General features: G+C 37.8%; 1 protein-coding gene across 1 annotated transcript; it reads right to left on the bottom strand.

The window, feature by feature from the left end:
* Window positions 1–13,021: 13,021 nt before the first annotated feature.
* On the bottom strand, window positions 13,022–16,765 carry igf2a (insulin-like growth factor 2a). The gene is made up of 4 exons (XM_019087153.2): window positions 16,490–16,765; window positions 16,008–16,146; window positions 15,087–15,262; window positions 13,022–14,243 (listed from the first exon to the last, which is right to left on the bottom strand). Exons 1-4 carry the CDS (start codon window positions 16,547–16,549, stop codon window positions 14,007–14,009), a joined length of 612 nt encoding a protein of 203 aa, XP_018942698.1. The 5' UTR covers window positions 16,550–16,765; the 3' UTR covers window positions 13,022–14,006.
* Window positions 16,766–20,028: the final 3,263 nt, after the last annotated feature.

Here is a 20,028-nt window from a genome sequence, read left to right as displayed (position 1 = left end):
ACAGAAATGTATTGATAAAGCTCTGCAGTTTGTACACCAACGTATTGCTCTATTCTTTATCAGAACTCCAAGTAATAACAACGACAAACATTCACTATGCATCGACACATTTTTAGACAATTGCAAGCAAACAAATATTGCTGTTAGCCCGTTAGATGGAGACCTACAAACTGTGCGGAGTGAACACAACACACACAACTAAATAAGTATTTTGCAGAGTACATGACAGCAACAGTTTTTAAAAGAATTACTCCACTTTCAGAATACAAAATTCCTGATAATTTACTCACCCACATGTCATCCAAGATGTTGATATCTCTCTTTATTCAATCACAAAGAATTTAAGGTTTTTGAGGAAAACAATCCAGTTTTTTTCTCCATATAGTGGACTTCAGTGGGGCTCAACAGATTGAAGGTTAAAAATGCAGTTTCAATGCAGCTTCAAAGGGCTCTGCATGATCCCAGCTGAGGAATAAGGGTCTTATCTAGTGAAACGATCTGTCATTTTCTAAAAAAAAATATATGTATTTATAAACTTTTTAATCACAAATGCTCGTCTTGTCTAGCTCTGTGAGGCACATGCATACTCTGAGTACAACTGTTCAAGACAGAGTATGTCTAAAAACTCTGCAGAGAAAAGAAGAGAGGAGTGACTTATATACACAAAAGGTCAGAAGAGTTTGTTTTTTTAGTTGTTGTTTTTTTGCGCCACCTCCTCTCTGCAGCCCTGAGCCTATAGTGATGTTCAAGGAGAACATCGGACAGCCAGGGGGCAGTGGTGATGCATGCTGGTCTGGATTAGGGATGGGCCATACCACTTATTTTGTTTTCGATATGATACCGATATTTTTCAAGGCAGTATCTTCGATATCGATACCGATGTGATACTTCTGAACTAAACTTTTAAATTATGAAATGCATCAAATAATTAAATTACTAAGAGTAAAATGGGTAATGATAACCACTTAATTTTGTTTAAAATGCATTTTAACATTCAATATGCTTTAATTGTAACTTTTTAGGTTATATTTTTGTTTAGACATGGTTCAAATATGTTTTTTGTTTACACATGATTCAAATCTACAAATACTACAGTTAAACTAAGGTCACTTTAGTAAAACTATAGTTTATTTCCATAAGGGACTGCCAGTAACAGGCTGTTGCATGCATAAAATTCAACCTTTTTATTCTGACAGTGTATGATTTCTATTAACATTAAAGAATAGAACATGATCAATATTATCTTTCAACTTTCAATTTAAATAAATGTAATTGCACAAAGTATGTAGGCTACAATTTCAGTTTGTTTATCATGAAATAACACAAACATATATGGTTTTTGTATTTTTCTGTCCTCTGGTAAGCATTGTTCAGGTCTGCCATTCCCAAAAGCTTTAAAGGGATACTCCACACCAAAATAAAAAAAATTGTCACTAATCACTTACCTCAATTTTGTTCCCAACCCATAAAAGCTTCGTTCGTCTTCGGAACACAATTTAAGATATTTTGGATGAAAACCGGAATGCCTGTGACTGTCCCATAGACTGCCAAGTAAGTTACACTGTCAAGGTCCAGAAGAATATGATATGAATGATATGAATAGTAATTGTGCATTTGGTGTTTGTGGTTTAATGTTATTGTTATGAGGGAACATACTTTTTGTAGGCAAAGAAAACAAAAATAATGACTTTATTCAACAATTCCTTTGTCAATAGTCTCCTCTGTGTCTCTCCATATCACCGTATGCTGCATATGCTCTTCTGTATCATCCACTCCACAAGGATGCACTGTTTTCTTTTAAATCAAAGCTAAATACACTTAGAAACAGCGCATCCTTGTGGTGCAGCTGATACAGAGGAGCATACAAAGGAATTGTTGAATAAAGTTGTTATTTTCAGTATAGATATATCGATACTTCGGATCAATACATCCATCCCTAGTCTAGATCAAAGGGGGCAAAAGTTGTCTAGGCAAGATGTTAGAGTGGAGAAAAGAGTGTCAATAGCAATGTTTGTGTCCAGTGCTGAAAACCGAGAGGGTGGAGGAAGAGAGGATGAAACCATCGAGGATAGATGAGAACAAGAGAGTATGTGTAGGTTATGCTGAAAGGTGACCTGCGGAGTGTGTGTTGTGTCCGGAGTCAGTGTGAGGTTAGAAGTGATGAGGAAGTGGTCTGAGGTGTGCAACAGTGTGACTAAAGTGTCGTCAGTTGAGCAGTAGCGTGTGTAGATAGGGTCCAATTGGTTACCTGATTTGTAAGTAGAAACTCACTTGAGGTCAAATAAGGCAAGCAGAGTGTTGAAGTCAACAGCCTTGTGGTGCACTCTGCTGAGCCACTGGCTCTGAGCCCATAAGGTTGTGGGTTCGAATCCAGGTTGGTAAATGTTTCTGGGGAAGTCGTGGCCTAATGGTTAGAGAGTTTGACTCCTAACCCTGAGGTCGTAGGTTCGAGTCTCGGGCTGGTAATACCATGACTGAGGTGCCCTTGAGCAAGGCACCGAACCCCCAACTGCTCAATTGACTGTGTGTGTGTGTGTGTTCACTGCTATGTGTGTGCACTTTGGATGGGTTAAATGCAGAGCACGAATTCTGAGTATGGGTCACCATACTTGGCTGCATGTCACGTCACTTTTCACTTTCACTGGAGTTGGTCTAGGTGGATGTTGAAGTAACTGAGTAGTAACAGAGAACAAATTTATTAATGGTTGTGAATGAAATAGAGTCTGTGTGACTGGACTGTGGGGTGTAGCAACTTCGGTTTGTTAAAACAATGTAGGTCAGTGTAAACAAGTATGTTCCTGAACTGTACAGTTACAATATACCATTTGCAGCAGGGTAAAATATTAACTAGAATGTAGAGAAATGTTAGAGGTGGAACCCTCAAGAAACAGAAAAAACATGATTAGCTCTATAAACCAACTTGATGTAATGCAGATGGTACTTTGTGTAAACAGTTTGGTACAGACCTCAGATATGCCTTCATACGACCTTTACAAGAATATATTTTTCCTTAGTAAAAATGTCATTTTAAACTCCACTTCCATAAGCTATGCTTCCAGTTTAAAGTTCAAGACTCCACGCTTGTCACAGAAAAGATTATTAAAGTTTCACTTCTCTTACTTTCCGTGTAGTTTTGGTGTTTTGCTCAGAGAAGAGAATGATCCAGCTGGCTGTACGTCAATTCTGAGCTGCCAAAATGATTGTATATTACTGAAGCTTTGGATTTATCAGCTGGCTTTTTTATACTTAGTTCGCTTAAGGCTTCCTGATCAATCAATTGCTATACTTTTAGATATGAACATTCCATTTACATGCTGCAAAATAGCTGGATCTCGCATAGATTCAGTGGATGAACGTACAGTAGATCTGATGTTTTATAGAGACATATTGCATTCACAAATGTAGAGTTCACTAATGCCAAGCAGGAAAACTGTTCTGCCCTATTCTTCCAAAAAAAAAGCACTTAGTGTTTCATAGTTGTTGCCAGTGGCAGTGTGTCCAAAACCAAAGGTATCTGTGCTGCTGCCCCATTGCCCCGTCAGTCAGTGACTTCACACATAGCCTTTTTTGTATTAGGTTACTTCCTAAGCACACTGGTTTCAGACAGGCTTTCAAGGCCACACGATGTTGTCTAATAATCAAGAACAATTTTAAGACAGCTTTAGCAATAATCATGTCATATTTAATGACTACAATGAATATTCCTCAACAGCAATTGTTGAAAGAAACTAAAAAACAAGAAAAAGAAAAGTTTTGGCATACCTTGTTGTCTTCCTAATTTTGTATCCTGTAGGAAGGCAGCATTTTTCAGCTTTTGGACGCAGCCTATGTGTGTTACTCATGATTGCTCACTCACATGTGGATTACAGTGCTCCCAAATTTTGTATGATGATGTAGTTCTGTTTGGGAAGGAAAAGTTTGTGTATATAGCCCAAACAACCAGCATTTATATGAAGCCTATGTGTGAAAAAGTATTAGTTAAATCATGTCCATGATTTAAAAGGACAATTCACCCAGAAATGAATATTCTGTCATTTACTCACCCTAATATAGTTACAAACCTGTAGGACTTTCTTTCTTCTGTTGATCATAAAAGAAGATATTTTGAAGAATGTTGGTAGCTGGTAGAATTTTGGTTTCCATAGACTTCTATTATACATTTACATTTAGTCATTTAGCAGATGCTTTTTTCCAAAGCGACTTAAAAATGAGGACAATAAAAGCAGTCAAAACTAACAAAAGAGCAACAATATATAAGTGCAAATGACAAGTCTCTGTTAACCTAACGCAGTACACGTAGCAAGGCATATATATCGGGTTTGTGTGTGTGTGTATATATATATATATATATATACACATAAAAGTTGGGACACTGTACAAATTGTGAGTAAAAAAGGAATAGAATAATTTACAAATCTCATAAACTTATATTTAATTCACAATAGAATATAGATAACATATCAGATGTTGAATGTAAGATATTTTGAAATGTCTTGCCAAATATTGGCTCATTTTGGATTTCATGAGAGCTACACATTCCAAAAAAGTTGGGACAGGTAGCAGTAAAAGGCTGGAAAAGTTAAATGTACATATAAAGAACAGCTGGAGGACCAATTTGCAACTTATTAGGTCAACTGGCAACATGATTGGGTATAAAAATAGCCTCTCAGAGTGGCAGTGTCTCTCAGAAGTCAAGATGGGCAGAGGATCAGCAATTCCCCCAATGCTGCGGCGAAAAATAGTGGAGCAATATCAGAAAGGAGTTTCTCAGAGAAAAATTGCAAAGAGTTTGAAATTATCATCATCTACAGTGCATAATATCATCCAAAGATTCACAGAATCTGGAACAATCTCTGTGTGTAAGGGTCAAGGCCGGAAAACCATACTGGATGCCCGTGATCTTCGGGCCCTTAGACGGCACTGCTTCACATACAGGAATGCTACTGTAATGGAGATCACAACATGGGCTCAGGAATACTTCCAGAAAATATTGTCGGTGAACACAATCCACTGTGCCATTCGCCGTTGCCGGCTAAAGATATAACTCTATAGTCAGAAAAGAAGGCATATCTAAACATGATCCAGAAGTGCAGGCGTTTTTCTCTGGGCCAAGGCTCATTTAAAATGGACTGTGGCAAAGTGGAAAACTGTTCTGTGGTCAGAGGAATCGAAATTTGAAGTTCTTTTTGGAAAACTGGGACGCCATGTCATCCGGACTAAAGAGGACAAGGACAACCCAAGTTGTTATCAGCGCTCAGTTCAGAAGCCTGCATCTCTGATGGTATGGGGTTGCATGAGTGCGTGTGGCATGGGCAGCTTACACATCTGGAAAGGCACCATCAATGCTGAAAGGTATATCCAAGTTAGAACAACAAATGCTCCCATCCAGACGTCGTCTCTTTCAGGGAAGACCTTGCATTTTCCAAAATTACAATGCCAGACCACATACTGCATCAATTACAACATCATGGCTGCGTAGAAGAAGGATCCAGGTACTGAAATGGCCAGCCTGCAGTCCAGATCTTTCACCCATAGAAAACATTTGGTGCATCATAAAAAGAGGAAGATGAGACAAAGAAGACCTAAGAGAGTTGAGCAACTATAAGCCTGTATTAGACAAGAATGGGACAACATTGCTATTCCTAAACTTGAGCAACTTGTCTCCTCAGTCCACAGACGTTTGCAGACCATTATAAAAAGAAGAGGGGATCCCACACAGTGGTAAACATGGCCTTGTCCCAACTTTTTTGAGATGTGTTGATTCCATGCAATTTAAAATCAACTTATTTCCCTTCCCTTAAAATTATACATTTTCTCAGTTTAAACATTTGATATGTAATCTATGTTGTATTCTGAATAAAATATTGAAATTTGAAACTTCCACATCATTGCATTGTGTTTTTATTCACAATTTGTTCAGTGTCCTAACTTTTTAGGAATCGTGTTTGTATATATATACACACACACACACAAAGGTGCTTCACAATAAATTAGAATGTTGTGAAAAAGTTAATTTATTTCAGTAATTCAACTCAAATTTTGAAACTTGTGTATTAAATAAATTCAATGCACACAGACTGATGTAGTTTAAGTCTTTGGTTCTTTTAATTGTGATGATTTTGACTCACATTTAATCAAAACCCATTAATTCACTCAACAAAGTAGAATACTTCATAAGACCAATAAAAAAATTTTTTTAAATTTTTTTAGTGAATTGTTGGCCTTCTGGAAAGTATGTTCATTTACTGTACATGTACTCAATACTTGGTAGGGGCTCCTTTTGCTTTGATTACTGCCTGAATTCGGCGTGGCATGGAGGTAATCAGTTTGTGGCACTGCTGAGGTGGTATGGAAGCCCAGGTTTCTTTGACAGTGGCCTTCAGCTCATCTGCATTTTTTGGTCTCTGGTTTCTCATTTTCCTCTTGACAATACCCCACAGATTTCTCTCTGGGGTTCAGGTCTGGTGAGTTTGCTGGCCAGTCAAGCACACCAACACCATGGTCATTTAACCAACTTTTGGTGCTTTTGGCGGTGTGGGCAGGTGCCAAATCTTGCTGGAAAATGAAATCAGCATCTTCAAAAAGCTGGTCAGCAGAAGGAAGCATGAAGTGCTCCAAAATTCCTTGGTAAACGGGTGCAGTGACTTTGGTTTTTAAAAAACACAATGGACCTACACCAGCAGATGACATTTGCACTCCAAATCATCACAGACTGTGGAAACTTAACACTGGACTTCAAGCAACTTGGGCTATGAGCTTCTCTACCCTTCCTCTAGACTCAAGGACCTCCAGATGAAATACAAAACTTGCTCTCATCTGAAAAGAGAACTTTGGACCACTGGGCAACAGTCCAGTTCTTCTTCTCCTTAGCCCAGGTAAGACGCCTCGGGAGTGGCTTAACAAGATGAATATGACAACTGTAGCCAAATTCCTTGACACGTCTGTGTGTGGTGGCTCTTGATGCCTTGAACCCAGCCTCAGTCCATTCTGGACCACTGGGCAACAGTCCAGTTCTTCTTCTCCTTAGCCCAGGTAAGACGCCTCGGGAGTGGCTTAACAAGATGAATATGACAACTGTAGCCAAATTCCTTGACACGTCTGTGTGTGGTGGCTCTTGATGCCTTGAACCCAGCCTCAGTCCATTCTTTGTGAAGTTCACTCAGATTCTTGAATCGATTTTGCTCGACAGTCCTCAAAAGGCTCAAAAGGCAAAAGGTTATCTCGGTTGGTTGTGCATCTTTTTCTTCCACACTTTTTCCTTCCACTCAACTTTCTGTTAACATGCTTGGATACAGCACTCTGTGAACAGCCAGCTTCTTTGGCAATGAATGTTTGTGGCTTACCCTCCTTGTGAAGCGTGTCAGTGATTTTCTTCTGGACAACTGTCAGATCAGCAGTCTTCCCCATGATTGTGTAGCCTAGTGAACCAAACTGAGACACCATTTTGAAGGCTCAGGAAACCTCTGCAGGTGTTTTGAGTTGATTAGCTGATTGGCATGTCACCATATTCTAATTTGTTGAGATAGTGAATTGGTGGGTTTTTGTTAAATGTGAGCCAAAATCATCACAATTAAAAGAACCAAAGACTTAAACTACTACTTTTTGTGCATTGAATTTATTTAATACACAAGTTTCACAATTTGAGTTGAATTACTGAAATAAATGAACTTTTCCTCGACATTCTAATTTGAGAAGCACCTGTATATATATTATACACACACACACACACATGCACACACAAAGAAAAACAAGTAGATAGAACAGAAAAAATTAGAAAGCTAGTGTTAGTTTTTTTTTTTTTAATAAAAAAAGAAGATAATAGATAAAGTAGAATTAAAATAGAATAGAAAGTGCTAGAGTTAGAGGGTCAAATAAAGATGGAACAGATGTGTTTTTAGTCGTTTCTTGAAGATGGCTAAGGACTCAGCTGCTCGGATTGAGTTGGGCAGGTCATTACACCAGGAGGGATCAGTTAATGATAAAGTCAGTGAAAGTGATTATGTGCATCTTTGAGATGGCACAATGATACGCTGTTCACTTGCAGAACGCAAGTTTCTAGAGGGCACATTACTCTGAAGTAATGAATTTAGGTCAATGGTAATTTAAGTAAATTATGATTATAGGAACTAAACTGTTTGGTTACCAATATTCTTTAAAGGGGTCATATGACTTTGCTAAAAAGAACATTATTTTGTATATTTGGTGTAATGCAACATGTTTATGTGGTTTAAGGAAAAAAAAAAACATTATTTTCTACTGTACATTATTGTTTCTCCTCTATGCTCTGCCTTTCTTTTACAGAGCTCATCGTTCTGAAAAGCGAGGTGTACATTGATTGGCCAGCTATCCGGTGCGCTGTGATTGGCCGAATGCCTCAAGCATGTGACAACCCTCAGATAGGGTGGTCCTATCCCCCTGACCCCCCTGGAATTTCAGCCAATGACCCTACCCCATACCTAAACTTAACAACTACCTTACTAACTGTTAATAAACAGCAAATTAGGAGTTTATTCAGGGAAAACTTTTATGTGTTCCCTAATCTAAAGTGTTACCAATCGATTCGTTACATCCTTCATGGCCTGGGAAACAAAGGACACATTTCGAAGCCGCATTTGAAGGAGCCGTCAAAATTGCACTGATATGACGCATTTGGTCTTGGAATGCAGTCTTCAGAGGATGCATCACTTGGAATTGGGACAGAGCTATAGTGAAAGAATTAGTACAACTTGGCACAGTTTAATGGATAAATGGAACAAGTTAAGAAAACATTGCCAAGAATTAATACTTTGTGGGAACAGTTTCTATTTCATTTTCAGCATATCATATGCATACATGCAAATTTGCTTCCAAGGTATAAATTTTTATAGTTTCTCATATTCCGTTTGGTATTGCTCAACCATTTGAGCTACAGCAATGACTCATAATGCATATATCTTGCATGCACCTTTAACCACTGAGTGACTGGACTGCAATCAATCTTGAATGCATCTTGGAGGGCATTTACATTTGGCCTTGCTTTTCATGGCTTGATAGCAACCCTGTCTATATAAATGGATGGAGTGACCAAGCGTAGAGATCATTAGGAGTCAGGATGTATGTGTGCATGCTTTTATGACCGATGTCTATGCCTGTTTTCTTTTTGCAAGTGTATACAAGTGTGCACATGCACATTTGTGTGTGAAAGTTCAGAACCCCGCCCTTTTCTATCCCTGTCTACTCTATGCACATTTTCTCATGCACACAGCATCATGGCAGCTTGCCTCGTGCTGCTGAGATCTCCACCTGTTTGAGTAGACAGGATGTCACATTGAATGTCCCCCATGCTTTCAAACACATTTGGCCTTTTTGCGTAATAGGGTGACGCAAGACGATGACAAGGGTAAACGCACTCATCCCAGTGCAGTAATGAAGAGATCTGTGTACACGCAATATAATACAAAGACTGTCTTTGTCGAAGAATGTAATTTGGAGTAACAATAATCATTCACAAGAAAGGTTCACATGACCAATTCAGTTAAATACAAAAGCTCTGTATTTGTGTAATGCCTTTGATGACATATGCTGTCAGTAAGCAGTTTCATTTGCTGTCGGATCAATAGATAAAATCTCAAAAGCCCGGTAAGACAAAGGAAGGAAAATATTACTATGTCTCAAAAATGAACAAAAAGGGTCATTTGTACAAGGGAATGACTTTCCATTTGTTTACTGTATCGAAAAATACATTGCAATGACTTTCATTTTGACCACCTAGTTTGCTGTAACATAATAGCAAAACACCAGATATTTATATATTTATATAATATAATATTATGAATTAATGTTAAAGAAAAAAAAACTTACATTATTTTTATAATGTCAATTTACTTTTATAATGTTTCATGGGTGGATACATTTTTATATGTCAGTTTATGACTCATCTTTTTGCTTCCAATTTGTGACTGAGTGATTCATCTTGATGATGTCAGATAACTTTGATAGAAAGGTATGTAATGAATTAGGATGAATAGCTGTCAGCTGTTAAATGCAAGTACACAATTAGATAATGCCAAATTAGGTCAACCAATTACCAAGCATTTAATAATTTTGTTCAATCTGTGGAGTAAAAATTGCATTGGCAATTAAAGAAAAAACACTTAAGGATAACATGGTCAGGTCAAAGTGTCTGAATAATTTTTGATCCCAAATTTTTATCAATTTTACTGCTAGTCCACTTTATGAAGAATTTAGGGGTATAATAGGTCAGCTTATTTTATTTTGCTATCCTCACTTACATAAATGAACTACAGTGTCCTGCACCCACTAGTAAAAATATATAAAAATTTATATCTGGTGCCTGAATAATTTTTGGTTTGACTGTATATAAAATAATTGTTCATTGTAATTTATTCCTGTGATAAATTGGCTGTATTTTAAGCGGCCATTACTCCATTCTCACATAATCTTTCAGAAATCATTTTAATATGATGATTCAGTGCTCAAGAAACATTTATTATTATTGTCAAATTTGAAAACAGTTGTCATGTTTAATGTATTTTTGTGTGAAACTTTTTTTAAAGTTTCTAAATAATGTAATGTTCAAAAGAACAGGATTTATTTAAAATAGAAATCTTTTTGTGAAATTATAAATGTCTTACTGTCATTTAGATCAATTTAATTAATTCTTGCTCAATAATTTCTTTTTAAAAAGTACTTACTGAACCCAAACTATTGAATGGCAGTGTATATATTCATATATTTCAACAATACATGAAATGTGTTGGATCATGGTGTCATATTTTTTAAGATCTGCACGGTATATAAGCTGTGAAAGACATCAAAACCCATCAACAGATGGTGATGGGAACTGATGAAAGGTAAATGACTAAATGTTTTCCTATATTTTTGGAATAGCTATATTTATAATTGTGCAGACTTGTAAAACATTTCACAGCTATTTGGCGGTCGCTTGTTTGCTTGTGACTGATTTCTGGCTTTGCCTTCACATCAGAGAGCAGATATTTTGCTCAGTGGGACATCGGTAGTTGCAGCCTTTGCTTCACACAATAGACCAAACAACAGGCACACTGTGTCAGTGTGAATCTGTTCTTCCAGACATCTTTTGAACAGAAGCTTGTGATGATCTCAGACACAAGCACCATCATCCACTTTACAATAAACCTGATTTTGTACACAGTTTTTATACACAGCGACCACAAAGAATATAGATCATCTGGCTTATGTACACAAAAACATCCTTCAGTTCCCACGATACAACATGTATGCGAACAAGAGTAGCACAACGGATAAATGACAAAGCGGATTGTTGATAGATTGAAGGATAGTTTCAGCTGCCATAGAATGAACTAAAGAACGTCGGAGCCTTTGAAGTTGATCCTTCATGTATCATTCCTGTTCTTTCCCCATATTGTTAATAGCTCCACAAACCTCAGGCTTTAGTGAAAACATGCCTGTCCTTAAATCACATCACAACCCCTCCAAGTCTTACATAAACAACCCCAAGGCACAAAGTCAGGCAAATTAATATCTGGCGTTTAGCTTTTTGCAAATATTCATGAGATATGAAGAAGACTGTTAGGAGCAGGTCTGGGCATGTAGAGTTTCCTGGGGTTTGAGGTGGAGCGAGACGTGTGAAAAAATGGGGTAACCACTAAAAGTGCTGCTGCTCCTGTATGACAATATTTATCACCCTCATGTCATTTCAAACCTTTGTGACTTTATTTCTTCTGTGGAACACAAAAGTACGGAGCCCTGCAAATGACATGAGGAAAATAAATTAATATTTTTACATAAACTTCCTTGCTAAAAAAAAATGAGGCCTATTCCCTCAGTTCAGTAAAACTGCACTCACGTAGGAATGAATTCTTAAATTATGTGTATATATATATTTAGTGTATTACTGTTATCTATGGGGCTTTGTAAAAAAGAAGACATTTTATTTATTTATTCCCTCTTCTTTTTATACAAATTAAGGTTTATGGGGCCCGATATTGTTTTGGACCCAAATGATTTTCATTGCACAGACAAAAACTTTTTGGGAAATATCATCTACATTCCACAGAAGAAAATAAGTCATACAGTTTTGAAACAGCATGAGGGTGATTGAATGATTGATACAGGTGTTAGTAAAATGGTACATTTTGTAGTTGCACACTCTTTAACCATGTTTTTCCCACTTGCGAGACACCAATCTGTAGACTTCAGTTGATATGAACTTCCACTGTGATTCATAAATACCTCCAAATGCAGTATCTTCATAAACAGACCTGGGAAAGAAAATGAGACTTGAGTTTGGAGAGGACACCTACAGCTAAACCTTGAGGGCACTGAAGACGAGGCTCACCTTTTCATGGTGCACAAGTGATGTAGAGTCTGTGTGTTTCTGAGCTGACCTATGGCATTTCGTCAAGGTTAGTGAGCAAATCATCAATAGTTAGTTTTCCCCAGCCTTCACCCTTCCCTTAGGGCAGCCAGGTCACTACCTGTGTACGTATGCACTTGTTTTGCTGCTCCAAATGCATTCCAAAAGTTATAGACGCATCCACCTATTTTAGATTAGGCAACATGCAGTAAAATAAACTGTTGAAAAAGTGAGTCAGGACGACTTTAGAAGCTTCCATTGGCTTTACTTATAAAAGGAGACATAACATTTTTTGGTACATAGAATCTACATACATAAGCAGAACAACTAAAAAAAGATAAAATACAAAAAACTGCCATTTGTGCATGTAATCTTTCATTGGGACTGAATTTTATGGGTTACATCAAAATAAATAACGCCTTGATACAGTGCCATTACTTAAAGATAATGTTTGGTGGCTCAATTTGCAAGACTGGTCATAATAGGGTCAATGACAACATCTTATGAGACTATTCATACATATTCAAGTATTTTTTTAAAGCAAAAGCACTGGAATACTATGATTGTATGTTGGAAATATGCAAGAGGTTATTGGTGATTTTCCCTTTAAAAAGATTGTTTCATTTATTTATTTATTTTTATGTGTGTGTGTGTGTGTGTGTGTGTGTGTGTGTGTGTGTGTGTGTGTGTGTGTGTGTGTGTGTGTGTGTGTGTGTGTGTGTGTGTGTGTGTGTGTGTGTGTGTGAAATACTGTCTAAATAACAGTGAAGACGATTTGCAAAGATAAAATGACAGAAACTCAAACCGGAAACATATATGACACCTCAAAACATGTCAGACTGCTCTTGCCCAAAGTCCAAGATGACTTGATTGCAGATGTCCTCAGATATGATAACAGATTGATATTTTTGTTATGTTTTCTGACTTCCATTGCAATGTATGTCATTTGATAGCAAAGGCTTCACCTTCATTCTCCAGGGCACAGATTATGGATCTTGAACAGCCAAGCATAGATACAGTTTTTCCTGGTTGAGCTCATCTCCGAACAACCAGTCTTACTGAATTGTCTTTTGAATACAATCTTATTTTTTTCCTAAAACGGAAAAACTCTTTAGCAAACTCCTTTTGAGTCCAAGTTAGCACCATAATGTTATCATATTTAGCAGTCCATAAAAAACAGTGCTGTTAACATCAGTCCTTGGCTTTGCACAGCCAGCGAACATTTTCCTTACTTTTCTTCTGTCTCTATGCCACAGGTGTGGCATTTTAAAGGTGCAGGTAAAGGACTCTAATCTCGATAAATTCATTCCTTAAAATATGACATTTAAAATAGGGTGCAAGCAAGACAGAACCATAAATGCTTTTGCAGACGGCAGACTTTTGACATTTGCATTGTGGCAGCTTCCTCAGCATCAGTTCTGGGCATCTCCGTGATATTCATCAAGACTGCATTCATCTCTCTTGTCCCATTACATTCACTTTTTTAACGTTAACTTCTAGTGTTTCGAAGGCTGATAACACACAGAGTGTTCATAATCTGGATTTGAGAAAGACGGTGGGCGAGTGGTATGACTCATGAAAAAAGTGCCTCTACTGACCAAGACTTGGCTATAATCCCTTGTTTGTTCCCATTTGGGAAAGGTGGCCATCATTTGTGGGACGCGTTGATCTGAATGTGTGGAAGGATGGCAGGGTGTCTGTTGGGAAGGGTCATGAGGGGCCGGTGGAAACTGGCTTGCTCCTCGTCTTGGATTTTCTCCACCTGTCTCCTAAACTTTCTGGCAAGCAGGATGGATGGGACCCCTCTCCTTAACCTCTGGGCAGGCTTTCTTTGCCATACTTCATATTTGGAATACTTCACACCAGGAGGCCCTCCTGTGATGTCCTGCAAAACAAAAGAACTTGCTGTAGATTCTGTAATTCATTGACATAGAAATTCTGAAACACCGGAGCTCAAACAAGAGCACCGTGCTACCAAAAGGTAATAGGTTGAACTTGATCTTGAATGCAATGTAAGTAGTGTCAGAAAAATGTGTGCATGTAAACTTCAATATGATTATGAACAAAGCCAAAGGGCGGCTTCAAATCAAATGTGTCACAGACATAGTCTACTTTTACCCCATGTACATTAAACATCCCAAATAGACTGACCAAAGTCAGACTGTTATTTGTTGAACAGGGCGAGAGAAACAATACCCTCCTCCACTTACAGTGTGAACGTACTGTTCTCAAGTGGGGCTGACTATTGTGTTGTTATTGGGTTGTTTGTTTTTGTTATTTTCAAATCCAAGCCTTGTCCAGCTGGCCAACTGTCTTGCCAACACTTAACATATTTCCATGCCAAGAGCACATGGCACAAGATTTTGCCAGAATGCGGCATAACACTTGTACTTGTTTTGGTGCTTGGAATAATGACATCATTGCACATGCTGTCCAATAAGAGTTTTATGGTGTTACCATGGGCTTTTGTTTGTGTAACTAACTATCTCCCTCGGTCTTGTTCCTACATCATCTTTAATGCAGTCTACAGCTTTCTGATGATCTCTGCCATTTTCTACATTGCTCAGCGATTCTGAGAGTGGAGACGTGGTTAATATTGATTTTGGCGTGATAAAAACAGGCTGCGTGTCTGACTAGCCTGTCTAGTCTGAGTCTGTGTTTGTGGGTTCAGCAAAATCATTGTACTGGGCTTTTGATGGGGGAGGGGGAGATAAACAGCTCCATGTACCTTGTGAAGAGCCTGTGATACTGGGAAGGCCTGCAGCAAGCTGGAGGAAACATCTCGCTCGGACTTCACAGGCTTTGCGCAGTACTGCTGCAGTAGACGCAGCTCGCAGCTCCGAAAGCAGCATTCTTCCACTATTCCTTTCTGAGGACGGCGGCTGTTTGATCTGTTCGGCCTGCCTGGGTGGGGGAAAGAAGGTAAGCGATCAACACCGGGGTTCCCCTGGAAAGCGACCAATGCTATTAATTCACACCCTATTGTTTATATTTCACCAAATCCCACATGTGGCTGCTGGCATGTTCCTAGTATTTCTGAAATCGGAGACTGCATCAACAGATCCCTTCTTTCTTTCCTGTTGTTTGTGACTCCCTTTTTATTTCTGGCACTAACCGATTTGATAAGGACATTGGAATATCACAAAGAACAGTACACAGAAAAACAAATATTGTTCTGTGTTCCCAGGGATGTGCGAATAGCTAGCAAAATGGATCCTTTAACCTTGACATTTGCCTAGTAAACAAAGATAAAAGATAAAGAACAGCAGGAGAGGTACAAAAGGGGGAAGTTCTCCGTCATCTGATAGGAATATAGGGGACATAAGAGAGAGAAATCTTTTGCAAACAACTAAATAACTTGCAGACACAAATTCCTTGTTTCCCCCAAATACTGACATTTAACAGCAATTAACAGCACTAATGGCTTTCACTGGGAATACTTGGTAGAAAGCAATAAGAGGCACGTTTCCTCTTTAATAAATACCCTCATTGTGACAGTCATTAGTGCACATGGAACTATACAAACAGCAATTTGAAAGACAAGACTGATGACAATGCCATACTGTGACTACTTCTACAAGACAGATCGCTATGTAAATGTTTAGAATTCCTGACAACCATCACACAGCACTGTAAGAGTTACACTTACTGATATAAAACCCATCTGCTCCACACACGAACTGAAGAGTATCCACTAGTTCTCCACCGCAAAGAGTCTCCCCTGTCCTTACGGGGGATGCGACCATGAACAATGACAGAATGAAAAATGAATGTATCAGTGAGCGCATCTGTGAAATGAAAACACATTTGAGTGTGAGTCAGTTAACAGATCCGTAGTCAACCCGTATCGTTTAACAGAGGTTACTGCTGTGACTGTGCTGATTTCAATCACGCGACCAAAGAGTGACACAAAAAGTTCAAGTAACTGTGGAGAAGCTATTCTTCTTATCAGTGATACAATCAAGAAACGGCTATACGCTTAAAACAATGATGATTCTCCTAACTTTTCTCTAAATTTTACATATCGTCATGAATATTCCTAAACATGCAAAAACTGTAATTACGTAGAAACGATGAAACTACGCGAATACATACTGCAACCCCAGTCATGTCATTGTCACTTTCTCTTACCGTTGTTTGTTTTTTCCCCGTTTTTCGGCACGATGCACAGAACAGATGGTAATCATCCATGCTAGGCGGTTTGTGGAAAACGACGTTTACTAGTTGTTGTACTAAAGAGTTGCTTTGTTTAATTTCCAGTCTGTTGCATTTCTTTGAGTGATGTGTGTGGCTGTCTCAAAGTTCAGAGGACAGGCAAAGGCATATGTAGTGAGAGGAAATTTATACCAACACCCGCCCCTCGCACCCCCAGCCCAGTAGCGATGTCCGATTCGTGAACGAATGGTTCTTTTGAGTCGGATCTTTTTTTTTTCTTTTTTTTTAATGAACTGGTTGAACCGCTGCACAAAACCGACCAGAATCAGCACACTGAATTAGTAAGAAGAACGGTTCTCGAGGCAACAACTCGCCGACTCATTGAACGAGAACTTGTTTTGTGACAGTTTTATAAACATATAGCATTTCAACCAAGATATCCATTTTTAGTGTTGTTTCTTGATTCTGCAAATTATACTTAGATTATATTATGCTAAATGACAACAAACATTCTTATTAAGAAGACATTTAGAATATGAAATGCCTTTATTTGGAACGATTGACGTGATGACGTAACTATTCTCTCTCTCTCTCTCTTTTAGAGCTCTTTCTTTGAAATGAAGTGTTCAAAAGATCCGATTCGCGGAAATTATTTTCCAATTACTGCCAGTGGGCTCACTGTGCATGTGAACTGCAATGCTCTTTTCTTAATCAGAAGTAGTATTCTGCAGCAAACATTGTCCTTAACCCAAAGAGTAAATATGTTCAAACTTAATATTTAGATTTCCCCAAATTCTCTCTATTGTTGACACTGTATAAATACCACCACACACGTTTTCTGCTCGTCTGATTCAGTCGCAGATGAAAAGCAGTCTTATTAACCGTTCATATACACAATACTTGTGTTGATGCCAGAATATTGTGAAAGTGTAGCGCTTACTACTGGTTTATGTCTGAACGGACACTCAGCTGATGGAGTAGCTACCTGCTCTCACCGATGACGAGGCGCATTCTTAGTCAAATAGCCGCCGCTTTAAAATACCTTTTGGCAACAGGTCAGCCTGAGGAATTTTAATTAAGGGAACATTCGTCCAGCTTCTCACCATAACAAAGGGGGTTGCAATCACATTCCAGTGACTGCAGACAGACACCGTGCTGAAATTTCACTCTCACGACAACAGTATTGACCCATTGTGCACGCGCGACATCTCAGGGGAAGCCTAAAAGGATTTATGCTTTCTTTAGAAAGCAACTCATTCCGTTTCATACGCTGAATACGACCCAGTAATTAACACAACGGAACCGATATATTATTATGCATAAAATTTGTACTTAAAAAACACAAGTGTTAGATGGAAATGAATGAACAATCAACATGTCCTGACATGCCTCAAACTGGACATAATGTAACTTTAGCAAAAACACTTTCATTGTCTGCCTGAAGCATCAGCCCGTGTCATGCAAAATGTGCTCATTTTACCTTCCTCTAAAAGTGGAAATGGTCTGAACTGGACATTAATAGTACCAATCATTGATTTAAGGACAAAAATAAGCATTTTAATTTTATTAGGAAAAGAGACACTGAAAGTTCATATGTTATTTTTATAAAGAGACAGGCCTAACACCTCTCATTAAATAGCCTGTGAAAATGTATGAGACAATGTACACAAAGGAAAATTGTTTATGTAAACTTAATGTTACTGTTCAATATAGTGTGTGAATATTGTGACGTTGTATCATGTATCAAGTACACTATAGCACGCTCTAGTGGTCCAAAGTAATAAAGCCATTGTAAAACGAATTTAAATGAGTGAGATTGTACCTTATTCCGGTTAAAGTGAGGCAGTGACTAAATTAATTAATGGATTAACTAAAACTTTATTAAATAAATGCATTTTTCTGGATATGATCCTTATGTTATGTGTGTACTGTTTTTACAACTACAGTATGGTAATCTGATACACTGAATACAGTGACCCACTGGGCTATTTGAGACATATTGTTTTTGACGTTTGGCACTCTCTGCCATCAAGAAACTGCTTAGACCTCTATTTGCATTCCCCATGTAACTCAGTCACACTAATCCTTACACCAAACACCCTCTTACACTCACTAGCTTATTATTAGAACAGTAATGTTTACCTGTGCAAAAAAACCATTACGCTACTTTGCAAGGACAATTTGTGCTCAAAGAAGTAGATGAACCAATGCATATTAATGTTGTACCTCCTAAACTTAAAAAAAAAAATGACAGTGGAAAAGCCTCACTCTTTATCATATGTTGCTATGGTATTTGCTGTTTTTGCAACATCTTGCCAATTTGAACATTTAAGCGCAAGAAGGTGTGTTCACAGCGCAAACTATTTATCTCAAAATACCGGCTTGGGTGAATATCCTCGAAAACTCTGTTATGTCATAAGTGAACATAAACAGTTGAGAAAGATATATCATTATATTGGATCCATGCATTGTGTCTTAAAGTGCCATCTCTTAATTTATTAGCTGCTGTAGGTTCCTTAATGTTAATCCAAGAAAAGAGAGAGAGAGAGAGAGAGAGAGAGAGAGAGAGAGAGAGAGAGAGAGAATCACTCACTTTTCTTGACTAAATAACTTTTGTAGCATTAGAAGTTATTATTATATTTAATTTATACAGTGAATACTATGCAATGGTATTTTACATTTAATTATTCAATTTCTGTACCTGAACAAAGACAAACCTGAAAAACTAAAGCATTGTTTAATTTGCATTGTAATTTGCACTGGGGCCCTGCATACCTCAGCTACAGCCCTGGTGATTGTTCTTAAAAAAATAAATAGTAATATACTGTATAGTGCCAGTGCCTTGGTTTTATGTGCTTTTGCATATTAGACCTCTTCTTCATAAGTCAGTGCTGCAAGGGCTAATTCTTTGAAGCAGGCAAATTCACTTCAAGAATTGGGCAGTCCCTTGTCACCTATAAGGCATTATATGATGTGATATTATTTCTTGTTTTTAATAATATTTAAATTTATAGTGATAAATAACCAGTATCGTTTTGTCTGATATAATGATCCAAAATGCCTGAAAAGTACTAGAGCAGACCACAGTTGCAATGGATACCTACTTTTCTAGTTCAGAAGAATCTATTTTTCTGTGTTCCCAAATAAATCTATTATGAGTCAGGCATTTTGCATTTAGTCATTGAATTTAAAACAAGTTAAAATGGACAGAACAAAATTGTAATTTCAGACAATTTTTACAATCTTCACACACACACAGCCCCATATTACATATACACTTAGGATTACATATTTCAAAATTCATGCCATTCTCTTACATATTCTGATCTCTACCTAATAATTATGTCATACACTGTACAAGCCAAAAGTAAAGCAACGTTAAATTACACAACTACATAGTGATGGGGAGAAAGCAGCTTAATCAAAATAAGAAGACTGATAACCTACACGAGCAGACCAAAGTTGTGAAGCTCCTCCAGTATTTTCTGTCTATCATACAGCTGTCAAGGGTAAAG

Source organism: Cyprinus carpio, chromosome B7, assembly GCF_018340385.1.
Source record: "Cyprinus carpio isolate SPL01 chromosome B7, ASM1834038v1, whole genome shotgun sequence".
Lineage (NCBI taxonomy): Eukaryota > Metazoa > Chordata > Actinopteri > Cypriniformes > Cyprinidae > Cyprinus > Cyprinus carpio.
This window is presented reverse-complemented; position numbering and strand designations above follow the sequence as displayed.